The sequence below is a fragment of the Passer domesticus genome, chromosome 15 (assembly GCF_036417665.1).
Source record: "Passer domesticus isolate bPasDom1 chromosome 15, bPasDom1.hap1, whole genome shotgun sequence".
NCBI lineage: Eukaryota > Metazoa > Chordata > Aves > Passeriformes > Passeridae > Passer > Passer domesticus.
The window spans coordinates 16109688-16130144 of NC_087488.1; the positions used below are offsets into that span (position 1 = coordinate 16109688).

The 20457-nt window shown below is 49.4% G+C and overlaps 1 protein-coding gene and 1 long non-coding RNA gene across 13 annotated transcripts in view; one reads left to right on the top strand and one right to left on the bottom strand.

The window, feature by feature from the left end:
- ARHGAP17 (Rho GTPase activating protein 17) overlaps positions 1–20457 on the bottom strand; it is a 41437-nt gene that overhangs the window by 3661 nt on the left and 17319 nt on the right. For 5 of the 12 annotated variants that reach the window (XM_064389953.1, XM_064389952.1, XM_064389951.1 and 2 more), the window contains exons 2-20: positions 20074–20113; positions 16043–16147; positions 14929–15005; positions 13743–13854; positions 13469–13545; positions 12684–12795; positions 11994–12062; positions 11762–11843; positions 9567–9694; positions 9077–9188; positions 8462–8543; positions 7957–8037; positions 7209–7322; positions 6759–6850; positions 6485–6641; positions 4553–4777; positions 2932–3095; positions 1685–2305; positions 760–783 (exon numbers count right to left, since the gene is read on the bottom strand). In XM_064389953.1, coding sequence (XP_064246023.1) covers positions 761–783; positions 1685–2305; positions 2932–3095; positions 4553–4777; positions 6485–6641; positions 6759–6850; positions 7209–7322; positions 7957–8037; positions 8462–8543; positions 9077–9188; positions 9567–9694; positions 11762–11843; positions 11994–12062; positions 12684–12795; positions 13469–13545; positions 13743–13854; positions 14929–15005; positions 16043–16147; positions 20074–20113 — 2473 coding nt within the window. In that variant the 3' untranslated portion in view covers position 760. Of the gene's footprint in view, positions 1–759; positions 784–1684; positions 2306–2931; positions 3096–4552; positions 4778–6326; positions 6345–6484; positions 6642–6758; positions 6851–7208; positions 7323–7956; positions 8038–8461; positions 8544–9076; positions 9189–9566; positions 9695–11761; positions 11844–11993; positions 12063–12683; positions 12796–13468; positions 13546–13742; positions 13855–14928; positions 15006–16042; positions 16148–20073; positions 20114–20457 lie in introns of all 12 variants that reach the window. The other 7 variants (XM_064389949.1, XM_064389950.1, XM_064389957.1 and 4 more) reach the window with 3 other exon arrangements.
- On the top strand, positions 5026–6647 carry LOC135281245 (uncharacterized). The gene is made up of 2 exons (XR_010347949.1): positions 5026–5169; positions 5230–6647. It is a non-coding gene; the product is annotated as an uncharacterized LOC135281245 (long non-coding RNA).

Sequence of the window (20457 nt, forward strand, 5' to 3'; positions counted from 1 at the left end):
AGCAGGGACACGAGTGGGGTGTGCAGGGGGGACTGAGCAGGCAGAGCCAGCAGGGAGCTGGCAGCCAGCGTGCCATGCTGCAGCTGCTCTTCTGCCAGGGCTTAGGCACATCAGCCTGGGTTTTGCCAGAAAAACTCCACGTGGTTAAAGATAACGGCAAAGCTAAAGGGAGAGCTACACTAAAAGGTAACCACAAACCACCAAATTGTAGGAAAAGTCATTTTTGCCTGCACTGAAGAGAACAAACCTGCTGGAAAGGGGTCACCCATCACAGCTGACTTGGGGACTAACTCTGGGGGCCTGGTGTGAAGTGTAATTCTCTCCAGGGACTTAAGGAATAACTGAAGGCTCACAGTCCCATTAGAGCTGAGCAGCAGAGCCTCAAACCCTCCTGCTGGCAGAATGCTGTGGAGGGACGAGGTACAGAGCTGGCAGAGCTCAGTTCCTGCATGGGGATGAGGACACAGGGCTGGCAGAGCTCAGTTCCTGCATGGGGATGAGCACACAGGGCTGGCAGAGCTCAGTTCCTGCATGGGGATGAGGACACAGGGCTGGCAGAGCTCAGTTCCTATGTGGGGATGAGGACACAGGGCTGGCAGAGCAGTTCCTATGTGGGGATGAGGATAAAGGGCTGGCAGAGCAGTTCCTATGGAGGGATGAGGACACAGGGCTGGCAGAGCACAGTTCCAAGCACACGTCTGAACTCAAGCTACAAACAGGAGCAGTTGAGCTGCACTTGCAGACTCTGTGAGTACAAACCTTATTCGCAGTAACCATCCCCACCTGTGAAGGCATTGGGGTAGAGCTGTTAGGCAACAGAATTGATACTCTGCATTCCAATACATTAGTCTAATTCTAGAGAAGCTGCAGTGTCATGGGAAAGTTCCAACCATTATTAATTATAAGTAGATTCAAAAGCGTTAGTCTCCCACATTTACTATCTCTTCCTTCAGCATTTCCCAGAATAAGCAGTGACTCAGCAGGAAAACATTCCAAAATCTGCTGGTTTTGAATGGCCTCAACAACTACATTAAAAAAAAAAAAAGCTTTATTAAAGTAACATTATCCCAACCACATTGGTAACTACAAGCTTCATGAAGCTTCTGTGAGAAGACAAAAGTTTCTCTTCACTTCATGGTTGTCTTAAAACAAGGATTGCACTTAAAATGTGAGGCTCTATAAATACTGACCTAAGACATACAGTTTAATAGAGGTGATTCCTCAGCTTCTGGATGTCCAATTTAAATGCACATCAGAAGGTTCTGTTCTCGTAAGGTAAAACACTCTCTGCATGTTTTGCCTACTAGAACACGTGTCAGTGACCACTGGTGCCCTTTTCTTATCTCAGTATGTGCTGAAATCCACCATCCCCGGCTACATCTTCTCCCTCCTCTAAATATTTGCTTTTTGGCAACAGATGTACAAGCAGAATTGACTGCCAAGACACTGGAGCTGCTGTCACAGCGCTAAGCTTCCAAACAGAGAAAAAATAAAACAACAGAAGTTCATCTCCACTTGCCCCCAAACATTGTGCCCGAGGAACGGCGCCCTGGTGCGCAGGGCAGCCGGGTGGGCACTGACTGGAAACCAGCTCTTGGCCTGACATTTGTGCCTCCCAGCTGCCCCCAGCCCCCGGCACTGGCTCTGCCCCCAGGGAGGCAGCAGCCCGGGGGGATGCACTCACCTGTGACGATTTTGGAGGCCGTTTGTGGTGGGTTTGCAGCCAGCCCGTCTGCGGAGGGCGGGTGCGGCGGAGGGGGCACGCTGGGTCTGTTCCTGGGCTTGGGCACGGGCCGGGGCCGGGGCAGGGTGCCCCCGTGGGGCAGGCAGGGCTCGGGGGGCACGGCCGGGGCGCTGCCCGGGTGCTTGCCCAGCGGGGGCGTGTCGGGAGGGGTCGGGGTCTGCGGCAGGGGCGCGGAGGAGGAGCAGGGCTGCTCCGGGCCCTGCTCGCCAGGAGAGGCTTGGCTGCTGCCAGGAGAGGCTTGGCTGCTGCCAGGAGAGGCTTGGCTGCTGCCCTTGGGCTGCAGGGGAGGAGTTGCCTGCGCTGGGGGCTGCGGGGGAGGGTGGCTGGGGGCTTGGAGTGGGGACAGGCTGCTGGAGTATCTCCGAGGGGCAGAAACCTGGCAAGGGGAGGAGGTCTGGGCTGCTCCCTGGTTTGGGTGCTGGGCAGGAGGAGAAGAGCTTCTGGCAGGGGGTTTTGGAGAGACAGAAGGTGGCTGGGCAGCTGGGGAAGAGCTTTGGCTTCCTGGCTGCCCCGGGGGGGGGTTGGCTGGTTTGGGGGGGGCTGGCGCCGGCTTCTTCATGGCTGTGGAGAGAAGAGGGGAGATTCCAGCATCAGGGACAGGCAGTGACAGGACATGGGGAATGGCTCCCACTGCCACAGGGCATGGATAGATGGGATATTGGGCAGGAATTGCTCTCTGTGATGCTGGGGAACCCTGGCACAGGTGCCCAGAGCAGCACTGGCTGCCCCTGGATCCCTGGCAGTGCCCAAGGCCAGGCTGGATGGAGCTTGGAGCACCCTGGGACAGTGGAAGGGGTCCCTGCCATGGCAGAGGATGGAACAAGATGCGTTTTAAGGTACCTTCCAACCCAAACCATTTTGGAATTGTACGATTCCAAACCAAGCTCCCAAAGAAAAGAATTAGCAGCACAAAAAATCCCCGGCTATGTTATCAAAATAAAGTGCTGCATTATCAAACACAAGCATTACTGATCAATAGCTTTTGAGAGTTTGTTAAACAGCACTGGTGACACTGTCACCATTCAGAGAGTCCAAAAGTCACAGCAGCTTTACAGCCAGGCCTTGGGGACAAGCCAACAGATTGAACTGCAGAGTAAGGGCAGGGATGCTGCTGAAGTCATCCCAGCAGCATTCCTGCAGTCCATCAGGGCTTGGGACACAGCGGAGGGAAAGCAAAGGACACACACCTCTCCTCAGGGCGTGGGGACTGGGCCCAGCAGCGCCCTGGGGCTGGCTGACAGAGAGCTGGGAGCTGCTGGGCACGGCCTGGCCCGGGGCAGGGCCCGCCTGGGCGCCGTTCCTCACCGGGGGAGGAGTGGCTGCACTCGCGCTCTCCTTGGATTTCGAGGTGCTGCAAAGGAAAGAGCTCGGTTAGAGACGGGGTAACGTGCCTTGTGTGGCTCAGCTGCAGCTGCTCCCTCACAGACCCTGCTGGGGATCAGATACAGGGAACAGTTTTCATGGAAGGCATTGCCAAGCCCTGGCACAGGTGCCCAGGGAAGTGTTACAAACACGTGGATGTGGCCCCTGAGGACGAGGCTCAGTGGTGGATGCTGGGGCAGTGCTGGGCTGCTGGGTGATGATGAGGATGAGCCAGCTGAGGTGGTTCTGGCAGGGTTCCCTCCTGGGCCGTGCACCTGCAGCCTTCTCTCACTTCTTTGTATCTGGAGTCACCTGCAGCAATTTAGCCCTCAAAAGGACTGACTTTATTCACTTCCACTGGAACTCTGCAATCCCTGTTTCTCCAGATGCTGTTAACAACCTGTGAGTGCTTGCACAGAGGCTGTGCAGATTTTAAGTGCAACTTTCAGACACGACCCCCGAGGTTCATTTTCAGCTGCCTGTCACAAAAGCCATCTGTGGAGGAAATACTGGTGTGCAGGGGATTTCCAAACGAGCTGGTTTTGTAAATATGTCACCTGAGAACGAGCTCTGTGCACAGGAATCAGTGCTGCACCAAGCCCCATGGTGGGTCTCACCCTGAGGCTGACATCTGGGAGCACTGCAGGCTTCACACGTGGTTTGTCACAGCTCAGAACACTGAGGAGCTGACAGCAAAGTGCTGCTTCCACCTCACAGGAGGAAGTCAGGCTGCTGCAACTAGCCTTGGAGTTCAGGGACACAAGCACAGAGCTTCAAGAGAAATTAAACAGCAAAGAGCCTGTGTACCTACTTGTCCTAAAGAAACTAATCCTGAAATGTGATAAACTGACTGCCTGATTTCTAGTAAGCAAGTCTGCTCATCACTAACACCTGCCACAGACAGATAAACAAAACAAGACATCACCAGATAACGAGTACAAGAAACAACAAGCAAGACCAACAGGTTTCTGGTATTGCCACTGTAGGTTTTGCTCCTTCAGCAGCCAACTGGTATCACCTGCGTGCACACCTCCAGAACACAACCTGGGAGGGTCAGTGTGGGCACTGGAAACAGAGTGTATTTTTCAGCATCATTTTTCTCCCAAGAATTCCAGAAGATGAGCTCCAGAATGAGACGAGCTCCAGATGAGATCACCCAGAAGATGAGCTCCAGAACAGACAGAACTGTGTGTGTTTTATTAACAGATCAATTCCAGAACACCCAGAACCATGGATGCTCTTTTGTAAGACCAATTCAGTGTGTAATTTGAGAAGCCCAATTGTGGAGCCATCCCCGTGGCAGGAGAGCTCCTGCAGGGCGCTGCTGCCCACACTGCCAGGGCACGTGCCAGGGCACATGCCAGGGGACATGCCAGGGGGCACAGGTGGCACCAGGGGCTGCGGAGCCGCTGCCAAGCCGCTGCCAGCGCAAGCCGTGCCTCTTACCTGGCATCCTCAGCGCCGGGAGGCTGGGGCTGCTCCGGGGGGGCAGCAGCGGGCGCGGGGGCAGCCCCGGGGCCGGGCTCAGCCCCGGCGGGCGGGCAGGGCTGCTCGGTGCCCGCGGGCTCGCCGGGCGGCAGCGGCGGCTGGAAGGCGGGCGACGTGAGCTTTCTGCTCACAGTGCCACAGCGCCGCGGCGTCGCGGGCAGCTCCAGCACCTTCACACCAAAGCTACAGAGAGAACAGAGAGTGAACACAGCAGGCGGCCACCCCGGCGCTGCTCCAGCAGGACCCTGCGTGTCCCACCCCAGACAAACCCACATGCAAAGCAGCGACGAGGAAAGCTCTGCTGGCTGCACCACAAACAAACACCATGTTAGAGCCACCACTGGCTGCACCACAAACACCATGGTGTCAGAGCCACCACTGGCTGCACCACAAACACCATGATGTTAGAGCCACCACTGGCTGCACACCACTATGGTGTTAGAGCTTCCAGTGGCTGCACAACACCAGCAAGGTTAGAGCCTCCAGTGGCTGCAACAAGACCATGATGTTAAAGCCTCCAGTGGCTGCACAACACCATGGTGTTAGAGTTTCCAGTGGTTGCACAACATCACGGTGTTAGAGCCACCACTGGCTGCACAACACCATGGTGTTAGAGCCTCCACAACACCAGCAAGGTTAGATCCACCACTGGCTGCCCAACACCAGCAAGGTTAGAGCTTCCAGTGGCTGCCCAACACCAGCAAGGTTAGAGCTGCCAGTGGCTGCACAACACCACGGTGTTAGAGCCACCACTGGCTGCCCAACACCAGCAAGGTTAGAGCTGCCAGTGGCTGCACAACACCACGGTGTTAGAGCCACCACTGGCTGCCCAACACCAGCAAGGTTAAGACATGCAACAGGACTTGGCTTATCCCCACAGAGGGATAAGCTCGACGCCAGTGAACAAACTACTCAATTACATTTGGAGACAAACACTGATGACAATGAGGTCAGAGCACTTGGAACCTCACATGTAAATACAGACATTTCCTTACATACCACGGTAGCTCCTCACTAAATGTGTTTTGCCACATGAATTTTGTTTCTATCACACACTAAGTTGCAGCAGAGATTCAAAAAAAGGTACTGAATACAGGCTATGATTTGGGGGCTGGAATGAGAGATCCTTACAGTCCTCTCCAACCCAAATAATTCTATTTGTGTTTCAAGGAGAACAGTGGAGAAACAGACCCCAACTCTAACAGATTTTAGAATGCATACAGCAATTCATTCTAGAAATTATTTGATTCTTGTTGTGTTAAACACTGAATCTTGAACTGATTTTCTTCTTCCTCTGTGAGTGCTGACAAATTTGCATGTGGCTGCTCATAGCTAACAGGTAACAACACTTGCATCAACAGCTAAAAACAAGCACATCACTTGAATACTCATGATGAGTGATAAGAATGAACATTACACTACATGTTATATGGGAAACAGCACGTTTTACTGGGAGTTTTTAGCATTCTACTGCTTGCTGTGGCAATACTGTACCATCATCACTCAGAAGTCTTATCATGAAGGCACCAGGTAACACCACCTCAGCTTATGGGCTTTGAAAGAGAAGCCATGGAATACCAGGAGTTAGAGACTGAGAGAGGCTACTGCAGACTCTTCAGTGATCTCAGACCACCCCCAGTCTGTACCAGGAGAATGGGGACTGGGAGCAGCAATATCTGCTGGGGATTTATCATGCATGGAGTGCAACTGGAAGGAAGTAACAGTACATTACCTCTGGGCCATCCTCAGGCTGCAGCAACAGGAAATAAATCACTATTGTTATTTAGAGCATTTCCATGAAATTCCTCTCCTGACACCAGTGAAGGTGTCTGACTAAAGCTTCACTGGAAGAGGGCTACAATGGACCCCTAAGGTGAGAATTACACCTACCTGTCCTTCTTCAGCAAATCCCCTTCCATCACAGTCATGCTCAGAGGCCTCTTCCTCTCCAGGGTCCCACATTCATAGTCATTGCCAGTGTGTGACAAGTGATTGGAATTTACAGCAGGAACTGCCACAAACGCCCCAGACACATTGAAATCTTCATCTGAAGAGGGACAGACAGAATGCCTCCTTAGAGACACACACACATCCCGAGGGCTGCCTCACTGCACAAGGCACCGAGGGTGACCTGAGGGCAGTGTGACACTGTGGCAGAGCTCACCTCCAGGGAAGAACCAGTCTGCGTGCTGAATGATGGGCTCAATAACTGCTACCACATGCACCGAGGTGGCTGCTGCCATTTCAGCAAGGGATCTTGGGAGAGATTTGAACAAAATTACTCAGAGTTCCATCAAAGCAAGAAAATTAAAATCAATTCAGACTACCTAAATAACAACTTGGGCTGAGCATGATGGATCAGCTTCTCAGAATCAGAGAAAGAGCAACAGTGCTGGACTCCAGACCATTCAGTAACATTCAGAGCTTTTGGAAACACCCCTAAAACCCTCCTGCCTCACAGGACCTGGAGGCATGGGCTGAAAGAACACTTATAATATTTTTTAGCTAAACAGCCCGTTGCTGTGAACTGCTAAATTCCTTGCTAAAGGATTTAAACCCATCAGTTCTACAGCTTCAGCCCTTTGTGCTTTGTAGCTTTCTCAAAAGAACTCACCCTTCATTCTTTGCCCACAACAAGTTGGGGCCCAAGACAATGGCGATGTTGCTCGGTGTCATTTTGTTAACGTCACTGTTCTGGGCAAGCTTGGCTAAAAATTTGATTAAATACCTTCAAAAAGGAAAGAAACAATTAAACAGCAGGAACCATGAGCGTTTCTTGTTGAAAGCAAGTAAATAAAAATTCAAGAGCTTGTACAGAGAGCTCCCAACACGGAAATGAGATGAGCAGCCTTCTTGCTTGGCAGCTGCCCAAAGCTTCTGCTCCTGACTCATGGAAGTTGAACTGGGGAGCAAAGAAAGCAGCTCCCATCTTAGCAAAACAGAACCACAGAAATATTATACTTCCAGAGAAAAATGCTTAACTTCAGCTAGTTTCATGTCCTGTAATGGAAATTCCATGCTTCTAGGAATCACCAGAGCTGGTTTTGTTCCGGTTCATTTCCAAAACACAAAACCAAAAGGGAAAATGAGATGTTTAAGACAGATCCAGGTGATTTCTAAGACTGGAAACTACAGCAAAGAGCAGAGCATGAGCCATAAGTAGAAAGGCTCTGTGCATCACTACCTCCTGACAGCCAACAGGCAATTAATCCAAGGACACCACCTATGCATGGCCACTGCTGCATGAAACAGGAGGTATTTTTATAAATCCCACTGAATTTGGCCAAGAACAGCACACCTGGACTAGAGTTTAGTTTAACTGGCTTTAGGGCACAGCTGAGCTAAGAGATGTTCACACCCACCTGAAGTTAACACGGTAATGCTCAGGTAATCTGTTACAAATCCTCCATAACTCCTGGAGCTTCTTATCCTGGTCCTGAATACTGAAAGGACAAAAAATGCCATGACATCTTACTTTCAGGGCAGGAATTAGTTGTTTCTGCAGTGACAAAGAGATGATGGTATCAACTTCCATTTCTGCCAAAGAAATGTTCTGTACTCAGTAACCTGCATGTCAGATCCCTGAATTATCTCTACCTGCAACAAAACTGCTTGAGCATCAATACCGTGCAGCCAGCAGCCTGAAGGAGCCCTAATAGTTACACAAAATAGATATTTCACCACATTTTGTGCAGTTTTTATTAAGCTATTTATTGTTTCAAATAATTTGTTACACGAAATGCCCGTTAGTGAAATAATAAATAACTGTGTGAGGTTGGTTGTTTCTTTTGAATTAATCTGTGAAGAATTAAATTTAACAGAAATATGCAGCATGATTTCCTCTGCAGGTACTTCTAGCATGCTTACTTTGCAGCTTGTGTCCACTCCTCATACAGGCTGTAGGTCATGAGAGGCTCTGGCAGCTCCCGCAAATAGGATTTCAAGGCACCTGCAATGCAGACAGGGACAGGTTGGCTCCTCAGCCACTGCTCTCACACTCCAGGGAAAATTCTGCCCTCACTTTGCAGTTTTATCTGTGCAATGTACCAGGGAAAGTGGCAAGACCTGACACTTGCACAGTGGAGCTGCTCAGATCTCAGCACAAAGGGTCTGTCAGTAATTGGTGCAATTTGACAGAAACATGCTGTAAAACTCTGAATCATCTCTTCAGGACAAGGACTCCTTATAAAGATGTACTGCAGGTCTACACGTGGCTCTAACCTACCCTGACCATGTTAACACTCTTGCCATGAGAGATGTGACAGCTGGGCCATTGTGATCACCTGAATTTTACACACCATTGTCACAAATACAGCAGCTGTGATCAGCACAGGCACCTTACACTTATCTGTGTCAAACTGTGCAGTGAACTGTCCACTGACTGTCACCTCTCCCAGGCTAACTGTGGAGATCAGCCCCTGAACAGCACGAAGCTGTGTTGTGCCAATTTACACCTGGTTTGGTTCAGAACACTCCCAATACCTGCAACAGCGTGGGGATCTGAGTAAAACTCATCCAGCTGCGAAGTGGAACAGTCCAGGGCAGCTTTCAGCTTTTTTAACTTGGAGGCTCCAGCAGCAATCCTGAACAAGCCCTGCATCAGAGAAATAAAATGCATTGGTTGGTAACCACACATTGGCACAAGCACGGCACAGCGCCAGGTTTACAGCAGCCTCTTTCAGAACATTCCAGCTGTGGTGCCTTCCCTGGCAGCAATGACCCAGCTGGCCCTGCACGTGCCCTGTCACTGCCACCTGACCATGGTTCAGCTCTTTCCCACCCTTGGCCCAGCCCTAATTTCACTGCATGTGCATCCACTTCCAAAATGCTTCACACAGTGCTGAGGTTGTTCTGTTGCAAAACATTTACCAACTACTAAATGGAGAAATTAGTTAAGCAACATATTAACAAACAGAGAGCAGTTTATGAGCCCCACTGGGCCCTGTCCCCCCTGTGATCTGGAGTCACCCACCTCCTCTCTCATCCCTGTTTCCAGCAGCATCATGACACAGGCTTCGATGGGAACCGCGACTTCCCGCCCGCTGCGCTTGAGATGCTCCTCCAGGGGAGTTCCAAAAGCTGGCTTTTCAGTCCATTTGTCTAAGTTGGAGAGTATCAGAACACTGAGCAGGACAGCACCAAACCCCTGAATTACAGCCCAGGCAGGAAGAGGGAAAAGCCTCTAGTACAGCACAGAAATGTTCAGACTACAGCAGGAGTTTTACAGCCCTTGATTGGTAAAGTCCCTTGGATCATGGGCAAAGAGAAAATGAGGCTGCTGGTGGTCAAGAAAAAAATACTTCTGCATCTTTCTGGATGGAATATCACATACAAATTCTGTGTATAACTAGAATTATAAATAACAAACTCAACAAGTGCCAGCACAAGGCTGCACATTCCAGTAACACTGATTTGGCTCTGCAAGAACCTGTGAGGCAAATTTTGTCCACACTGCATGACCTGGGCTGATTTTGGTTGTAACTGTATTTAAGGTGAATAAAAACTGAGCTGTTTTATTCCTTAAATTTGATCCCTTAAATAAGCAAATTACAATGGATGTTAACAGCCCCAGTGTATCACATCAGAACTACCATGGCAACAGCTCAGCACCATAATGTTCAAATTTCCAATTTAATTTTTCAACTCTTGTTTAACTCCAATTTGCACAAATTTCTCCAAATTGAATGTGAATTTCTTCTTTCCTACAATTTACGTTCTGACCCATTTCTGCTACTTTAACTGAAAAAATGCAGATGTAAAAGGTTATTGTTAGTACAGATGTGTTATTTCTTTTATGTGGAAAAGAGGCCAAGAAGGACAAAAACTTCAGAGGACTTCAAAGAGTGCTCTGAAGGCAAAGTGTTTCTGCAGAGGATTTAATTCACCCCTTTTCTTTACAAAACCACATCAATCACCTCCCTCGCCTGGTTTTAGTCCCTCTCATTTGTTAACACACCGTGAGATGCACATGGCATTTCCCAACCTCTGCAAATTACAGCAAGCATTAGGAAAAGAAACCTCAGCACTTGTTCAGAGCCTCAGCTCCCATCCCTGGCAGTGCCCAGGCCAGGCTGGACAGGGCTTGGGCACCCTGGGACAGTGGGAGGTGTCCCTGCCATGGCAGGGGTGGCACTGGGTGGGCTTTAGGGTCCCCTGAACCCAAACCTTTATGGGATTCTAATTTACACTGCACATAAGGTGAGAAATTCCCTACATTCAGCCACTTGGCCACCTTCTAGGGAGGCCAGTCTGTTCTGAAGCCTTTGCTGCTCAGCTGCTGTGTCCAAACTCTCCATGCAATAATAACAAATTTCAAGCAGCCATATTCCCAAAGAACCTTCTGCACAGGCCTGCTGATCCCTGCTGCTCACACAGAGTACAGACATCCCACACCATTTTCCACAATGCTCCTTCTGGTTTATCTATTGAATTGGTTCATTTACAATTCATCAGCTGCAGATACCTGACCTTCCTCAGCTCTGACTGTATTTTCCCTCAGACTGTTCAACTATTGCTCCAAAGATTCAGGGACAGCACAGCCAATATTGTGGAGAGCAGTTTCCAAAACACACAGTGCATCTTCATGCCAAATCATCAGTGATACACCTGCAAGTCCCTGACAGTGGAAGCTTAGCAGCAGCTCCAGTCTTCTTAGGGAAGAAATGAAGCTGTACAATTGAATTTTTTAACAGCTGATAATCAGCACAAGAATCCGAACTCTCAGTTTCCCTGCATGTAGTGCACACTGGGGAAGAGGACTGCACAAAATGAGGGGGGGGAAATCAAGCTCCCTAAAATCCATGGAGTTTTCCTGATAATCACCTCAAGAACCAAATCACAATGACACTTTCATTGGCCTGAAGAGCCAGCTGCGACTCAGCAAAAGGGCACAAGGAAAACAGGTAAGCAAATAGCAAAATCCTTCCTTTACCCTCCTGGATATCAGAGAGATCCTTAATTAATATTTTATTAGTGTGTTAAACATGGCTGGAGAACTCTGGAGAACAGGAAGATGGAATTATGCTTGGGAATGTAAAATTGTTAAGCAGATCAAAATGGCCTTATTAAATCAGTCTGCATGCAAGAGAGTCAAGATAGAGGAGGAGAATATTGTGCATAGGTGGCACAGGCAAGGAGAAGCATCAGCCAGAGCACAGGTTACTTTACCTTGATGGGCTTGAATTTCGGGTAGGACCTTTTCTATGACTGCTAATGCTTTTCTATGGTAATCTGCTTGTGCTTCTAATAACTGAGAACAGAAGCCACATTTTAAAAACAAAAAGAGCATTAGCTTCTGATGAGCACATAAGACAAGACTAAAGGTTCAGCACACAAAAGGTCGTGTGGGAAGGCCGTGTGTGTGCCCAGCTGTGCTGCAGCAGAGCCGTGCAGCACTCACCGTCACGAAGCAGCGCGCGTACTCCCCCTCCTTGGACACGAAGCTGTACATGTCTGCAGCCAGCTGGTCCTGGGGAATGCAAGGCAGGACAGCACATTTACTCATCTCACACTGCACAGGCAGCTTCATTGCGTTTATTTTGCCTAAGAAGCTGTAATGCACCTGCTCTGATCCAAGCAAAATGATTTCAGAATCGTAACTCTGGTTTATGCAGCAAAGCAGGTGCCCCCCTCAGTCAAGGACACATTGCCATCCAGTCCAGTTATTTATAGCACTCAAAGACAAGCACTAATAAAAATGGTTTCAGTTCTCAGTACTCAATGGAGCATTTGCTGCTGAGAAGTGAAAATGAATGTGAGCTGCTCAGAGCTGTCACAGGTCCTGGGGTGGCCCAGCTTCAGCTTCCTCCAGGTGCCTCCTGCTGCACAGCTGCCCCATGGCTTGGAGCACCCAGACACCCTGAGCGTTCACTCATGGCCAGGACACAGCCAGCTCAGACTGAAACTGAAAATAATGTCCAATACCCAACTTAGAAACACCCTGGATGGAGTTCCTCATTGAAGTAAAGCAATCCAGAGATCAGCTGGCATGAAAATGCCCCCAGGACAGACACTGTCACAGCCACATGACTGCAGCTGCAAACTGGGCAATCCCATGGGAGCTGTGAAGGGACACTCCTCCTGTCCTTACCTTGCACTGCTCTACTTTATTTCCAGCTTCATCCATCTCTTCCTTAAGAGATTCTATTTTTGAAGGATGCACTTGGAAATTTGTTCCTGAAGTCTTGTGGGCTTGGTTGTACCTGGGGAAGAAAAGTTTCATTCTGTGAGACTCAATATTCAACAAGAATCTGCATTTATGGCTCCCTTGGAATTGGTTTCTCTCTACAGGAAACAATCCCCACAGCTCCAGAGGTTTTCTAACAGAACCAAAAGGTTCCAAACACACCATTCCTGACATGCTGACACAATCCACCAGCAGCCATAAAAATCACCAGGGATCCTGTGTGTGCCCCATAACATGGGTGTAGAATATGCTGAAAATGGCCCCACCAGTTCCCAGGGCAGTGGAAAACCATGCAAAGGTGAGCTGGACAGCCCAGGAGCCTCCCAGTGAGATGGCTCCAAGCAGGGCTGTGCAAGCACAGAGAGGTTCCTGCTCCCTCTTTAAGCTGAGAACTTCAGTGATTCCTTACTGAAGTTAAACACGTGCATGAACTGGAAACTGGATGAGCTTCCAACATTTTCCCAATTGTACACAGGCATGTAAGGACTCTGAAATCTTGATTCTGTTTGGATCTAGCAGCCATGGATCCTCCTCTGGTGGAGCTTAAATGTAAGTCTGTCTTTTTTCACCTCTTGCCTGCTCACAGCAGCATTTCAGGAGCAAGCACCAGAGCAGAGCAGGTGCCATGAGATGCCAACAAGGATTTCACATGGACAGAAAAGCACCCAGTAACTACAGTGCTCTCCTACCTTCCCCTGGCAGAATCCCAGTCCAGCACCAGCTTTGCAAGCTGCTTCCTCTGCTTCTGAATGTTTGGGATCTCTGTCTGAAAGGAGAATTAGGGGCTTACATTCCATTTTAAACTGTGCATTGTAACAAGTTACACGTTGTAGGTTTCACACCCACTTTCCACCACTAACACAGGGCCCCTTAAAGCACTTTTTTAACACCAGCCCTGAGATAAACCCATTTTGCTCAGTTTATGCATCAGCCCAGACTCCTCCTCAGGCTGAGCTGCCTCACCTCTGTCAGCAGGCACAGTGGGTCTATAACTTCTCTCTCAATCTGTACTTCATGCTGGGACAGCTCCATTGCCAGTTTGTTCTCTGCATCCCCACAGGTATCCAGCATTTTCCTGTAGGAATTACAGAAATTGTCATAGCAGTTACCACTGACTGAAGGCAGGGCAGGGCTTTGGAAAGCTCTAGAAAGCAAAGCATCCCTTCATGGCCTGAACCCAACTGCTCTGTGCTCTCTTGGAGAAATCTGGGACAGGAAAGTGTTGTTATTAAACCTTTTTCTTCTGAATTCCTGAGCCATGACAACACTTTGGAGGCTCTCAGACATCCAGGTGATTACAGCACCCTGAGGGCACAGAAGTCAGTATTTAATTCCAAGCCCATCCTTCCATCTCACAGATGCAAGAGGAGTTGCTCAATGCAGTATTTAATTTTCTGCTAAGCCCCTTTAATGTGAAGGTTTTAACACCCTAATTCCCAGCAATCCCATCCCCAGCAGTCTCAGGCTCCAAACCCAAGGCTTGACTTTCATTTTATGCTTGTTATAAGGAAAACCCCTATTCTGCAAGATTTTTATCCAGGTTTAAATCTCCAGCAGTGGCTCAGAAATATGTTCTCAAAGGTTTCTGAGGTCATTCTACACTGTCTCCATAAGAATTCCCACCAGCAAAGGAAAACCCACTTGGCTCCAGGAATTCAGCACAGCGAGCTTTGTTTGTTTCAGCCACTTTCCTGTAAATTGTAAATAACCACTTTGCCAGGATAGATACATTTGGGCTACTTTGAACCTGGAGCCATTAATGCAAATTGACATTATTTTAAGTCATCAAGCCAAACCTGCAGAATGCAGTTTAAAATAAAAATGCACTTTAATTGCAGAATACACAACATTTTAAACTTCCAGTGGAGATGATAATTCTACTAACCCAGAAGGAAAAAAGTCATCTTAAAAGCTTTTATGACAGCAGAGCATCAGAATCCTCTGGAATGCAATTCAGCCTAAAACTTGTCCCCAAATCATTCCAGAAAAACTGCTTGCTCACAGTTTCTCCCTTTGGACTGCAGAAAGAATCTAGAAATATTCCGTTTTATTAGATTGAAACCAGCCTTTGTGCACCAGAGGCTCTGTTAGAGCCCTGCAGGCAATAAGAAGTCAGACAGCCAGTCAGGAAAGAAAGGCAAACACTTACCCCAGCAGAGTCTCATCACTCAGCTGGATGGATCCTTCCTGCATGTTCTGAGCCAGAGCTGTTAGAGGAAGTTTTTTCTGTGGAGCAGGAGGAACAGAGCTTTAGTGCTGCTCACTCTTTCCAGCCTCCCCAGCACATCCCCTCTCAGGTCCTGCTCCCCTTCCATATGGTTTCTATTACACAAACAGCTCGTTCTTGGACTCCAGGAAAATGCCAAGTCACTAAAAGTTTTGAGCCCCAAGACTCCTGTTCTCAGACACTCTGAAAAGCACTTTTTTCTCAGTTTTAGCTGGAATGGCTGGCCCAAAGCACATCTCAACCACTGCCAAGGAGAGATAAACAGCTTCAAGCAGAGATTTAAGCACCCAGCTTGTCACCTTTCTCTCCTGCTCCCAGGTCTCTGTTACTCAATAAAAGGAAAGTGTGAATGCGAATTCTTTCTGGCTCTGATGCTTACAGAAAAGCTACAGACAGCTTTGCCAAGCAGGGCAGAATCAAACGTACAGAAAAGCATTTCCAGGCAGCTGGAGCTGCCAGGGTCCAAGGGCACCTCCAGATCTGAGAGCTGGGGCAGAGCTGCAGATTGTCCTCGCCAGCTGTGCCAGGAGAGCCCAGCAGGGACAAGAAGGGTCCTGGCACTGCTGAGCTGCTCCCAGCTCTGCTGGGATGGGCTTCCCTGGGGTGGCACTGGGGTTTCAGTTAAGTTTCACTGGGATTTCAGTGAAGTTTCACTGGGTTATCACTGGTGTTTCACTGGGGTGTCACTGGGGTGTCACTGGGGTGTCACTGGGGTGACACTACAGTGTCACTGAAGTTTCACTGGGGTTTCACTGAAGTTTCACTGGGATTTCAGTGAAGTTTCACTGGGATATCACTGATGTTTCACTGAAGTTTCACTGAAGTTTCACTGAAGTTTCACTGGGGTTTCACTGGGGTGACACTGCAGTGTCACTGAAGTTTCCCTGGAGTGTCACAGGGATGTCACTGGAGTGTCACTGGTGTTTCCCTGGTGTTTCCCTGGATTTCACCAGTGCCAGCAGCGAGCTGCTGTGGCAGAGCCGTGGTGCCCTGGCTGCCCTGGCAGGGCAGCAGGGAGGCAGCCAGCTGTACTCACGTGTCTCTTGTCAGGGTCAGTGCCATGCTGGCCCTGCAGACAGGCAATCAGCCTCTTCTGGGCCAGGTGGCACACGGACCTCACGGCGTCCAGGCGCCTCTCGATCTGCTCGGCCGGAGGGGAGGGAGAGAAAACAACACAAAAACCAGAAGTTATTTCCCTGGCCTCAGCAGAAAACCTTCCCCCTGTGCCACAGCCGCTCTGGGCTGCAGATTTCTCAAATTCTCCAGCTTACAAGAAGTGCAGCTGCTTAGCAGAAGTGCCTGACAGCAAAAATGCTTGGGGGGAAACTGAAATTGGTTTTCTCTTCAGTGGCACAGAAATTCAGTCAGAGCTCATGGCACTGGAAAGTGGGAAAGGGAAAAAGCATTGCCCTGCTTGGCATCTCTGCAAAAGGGAATCAAGGTGGCACTGGGCATCTGAGATGAATGGCACATGCAGGTATGCAAGACACTAATTTAGAGAGCAAACTGTGGGAAAACTCGTAATTTTCACTGTGACCTTGTGAAGCAGGTGCTGAAGACACCTCTGACAGCTCCTTCCCACTGCACAAACCTGCACTCCAAGCTCCTCCTGCATGTCCTTCCCTGGCTGTGAAACACAAGGACAAAGCTCCCACATGCTGAGCAAAACAGAATTTCCAGGGAGAGACTACTGAGATTCAGATGGGATATGGAATGAAAAAATAGGAGTCAAAGCCCAAACAAGAGTGCTGTTTATCAGCATCTAATTCAAACAGGGCTTAATACACAGCCTGTGAATAGGACAAATATATACATGATAAACTGTTCTTTTAAGGGATTTTAAGCAAGGAATTTGGACTATTTTATTTCAAAGAACACCAAAAACAAACAAAGTGATGAGCAGTGGGACAGAACTGCTCATGGCACTGAGCTCTCTGTGCACAGCACCCAAAGAATGCTGTTTATCTGCATTTTGATGACTCACCAAGAATAACAGGAGGCCCTTTGGAATGGATTCTATTTAAAAAGCAAGGGAAAAAAAAAAGCAGATTTCATCTGTAGAAATAATCTGAACAGATTCCAGTTTTTGATACAGCTCTAAAATCACTTTTATTCTATTTTCAGGAGGGCAAAATGAACCCAAGTTGAAGTGCTCAAAACAATCAGTAAAAATCTGTTAGGGTAGAAAAAGCTGCAGAGAAACTGCCCAGAGATTGCTCTGAGAGCACAAGGCTCTGCCTTTTATCTACAGAGCATGGAGCAACAAATTCAAAAATTGAGTCCAGGTGGGAAAAGTCCATGAGGAGACCAATGAACAAGCAGGTATTGTTTGTGCTCTATTGATGCAGCCAAGATTATTGACTTGTGTTATCTTCAAAATGCAATCCTGGAATGGTTTGGGGTGGAAGGAACCTTAAAGCCCACCCAGTGCCACCCCTGCCCAGGGGGCTCCAGCCCCAGTGTCCAGCCTGGCCTGGGCACTGCCAGGGATCAGGGGCAGCCCCAGCTGCTCTGGGCACCTGTGCCAGCCCTGCCCACCCTCACAGGGAGCAAACACCACCACCACACTCTCAGCCATCCTCTTGTTACAGAAGAATTCACTTCTGCAAGGTCAGGCAGTTAAAACCCCTAACTCTGAGCAGGTTTTCCCACACCTGGAGCACAGTGACACCCTGGGGCACGGTGACATCCTGGAGCCAGGCAGAGCCCAGGGCAGCCCTGGCTGGGGCTGGGGCTCCTTGCAAAGGCTCTGGAGCACACACACGCACAGACACACACAGACACACACACACAGACACACACACAGACACACAGACACACACACACACACAGACACACAGACACACAGACACACACACACAGACACACAGACACACACACACACACACACACACACAGACACACACACACACACACAGACACACACACACACAGACACACACACACACACACAGACACACACACAGACACACACACACACACACAGACACACACACAGACACACACACACACACACACAGACACACACACAGACACACACACACACACACACAGACACACACACAGACACACACAGACACACAGACACACACACAGACACACACAGACACACACACACACACAGACACACACACACAGACACACACACACAGACACACACATTCCCAAGCCTCTTTCCAGGCACCCTGAACTGCAGAGAGGGCACATGAGTGACAGGAGGAACATGACCCCACAACTCCACAGTGCACCCTCTCCTCTCTGATCTGCTTTCTAGTGCAGAGATGTCAGGAACACCACAAGGGACATTAATTTCCTTCGAGCCACCTCTGAAGTGACAGTGTGACCCACAGGCACGCTGTCTGTCCCCTCAGGCCATCCCCAGAGCACAGAACATCACACAATTGCTTTATTATCTGCCACGGGGGCCGGGCCAGAAAGCAGGGCTATTGTAAAGGCCTTTGAGCTCTGAATTACAGCCCTTGTCTTCAGATGAAACACACTGAACAGACACTTGAAATGGAGCACAACCCTTCAGCAAACAGAACAAAAAAAAGCTGTAACAATCCTGTGGCAAAGCTTGGGCTAAATATAAAAAAGCCCAACTGTGAAGCGTGTTTGTGAAGTGAGCAGCACCATGTTTCCAAACTCGTGGCTTAGATAAGAGCCTCCTGCCCCTGCTCAAGCCCCCAAGAGCAAACAAACAAGTGAGTAAATTCTTCCACTTGGGTGTAGCCAGGCTGCTCGGGGCCTGGGAAAGCCTTGCTTGCAAAATTTTTTTGGCAACAAGCAGCAGAGCTTTTGGCTTTCACTTCTTGTTACTATTCTGCAGCTAAGCAAGAAAGCAGCTGGGCCCTCGCAGGCCACCAAGGTGTTCAACATCCTCCGTGCCACTGGGCTGCACACCTCCTCAGAAGCTGAGAACACAACTGACAAGCTGGGGAGATTATATTTAGTTTAAATTAAGCAAACCCCTGAGAAGGGGGTGAAATGTTTCAGGTCACCATTACACTGGCACAGGTGCCCAAAGCAGCTGGGGCTGCCCCTGGATCCCTGGCAGTGCCCAGGCCAGGCTGGACAGGGCTGGGAGCAGCCTGGCACAGTGGAGGGTGTCCCTGCCATGGCAGGGTGGCACTGGGTGGGCTCTGAGGTCCCCTCCACCCCAAGCCAGTCTGGGATTCTGTAATTCCATGTATTTGTGCTGAATTCATGTCTGAGGGCTGACACACTCCCTCAGCTGCCTCCTGAGCCTGGAAGCTCTGAAGCAGAGGCACTTCCAGCATCTGCCTGAGCTCCCTGGGCCCTGAGCTCAGGCAGGCCGAGGTGCTTTGCAAGGAACCAGCAATGAGCACCACACTCGACCCCAGGAGCAGCCAGCCTGCCTGCCCTCGCTGCTTTGTGCTCCTTCACAGAGAAACCAGAGGAAGACAGCTCTGTGGGACAAGCCTGCAGGCAAATCTGCTCCATGGAATCAGTCACCCTTGTTAATGTGACAGCTGCAGTTTAAATTCCACCACGAAAGTCGTGTTTGATGAGATGATAAATCTGCACAAAGATGACAAGTCTGCAAACAAATGGATGTCAGCATGACAAATCTGAGAACAAGTATCACAGCTAAACAAGAAGCATTTGTACACTCACTTGAAGCAGTAACAGACATCATCAGTGAGCAGTTGGAATGATTTTTGTGCCACTGCTCTGAAGGCCCAGTTGATCTGCCCAGGTGGAAGCAGCGAGGACAGAAACCAGCTGTGCCCAGCAGGGTTTCTTCATCCTCCCCAGCCAGACTGGCACGTCCCCAGCACCAATGGCTCCTGGGCTCAGCAGGCCTGCTCATCTCATTAAAATCAGCAATGGTTCCTCCTCCACTGCACCAAGCCATGTGACTGGACTCAGAAATAACTGAGTTTTTCTACTCAAAATGTACCAGTTTTTTTCAGATGCTGAAAAATCCAGCGTTCCATCCCTGACACGTGCAGAATTTCTCCCCACATCAGGTTCTCCACAAACCTCAGAAGGCTCACACATCTCAGCATTAAAAAAAAACACATATGAAGCATGTTACAATACCTGCAACAGGTCTTCACTGAGTACCTCTGTTCTCTCAGCCCTAAGGGAGGAAAAAAGACATTGTCAGACAACTGGCATGTCCAGGGTCACTGAATTCCCAGGAAACCTGCTCAGTTCCAAGTTCTGGTGCTGTGAGTGCCACTGCTGCAAACAGCACCACGTTCAGCTGTCCAGGGGCTGGGGAGCCCTGGCAGCCCTGCAGTGCCCAGCCTGCAGCACAGATCCACTGCACCGAGCTGCAGGTGGTGCTTCCAGCATCAAAAAACCAAAATAACCCAAAGCACACCGCACCAATGCACCTGGGTGTAAAGGAATTCAAAGCCAGCAGGGGAGCAGCACCAGCTCAGTGCTGGAGCACTGCAGAGCTTCATCCCCCAAGCAGAG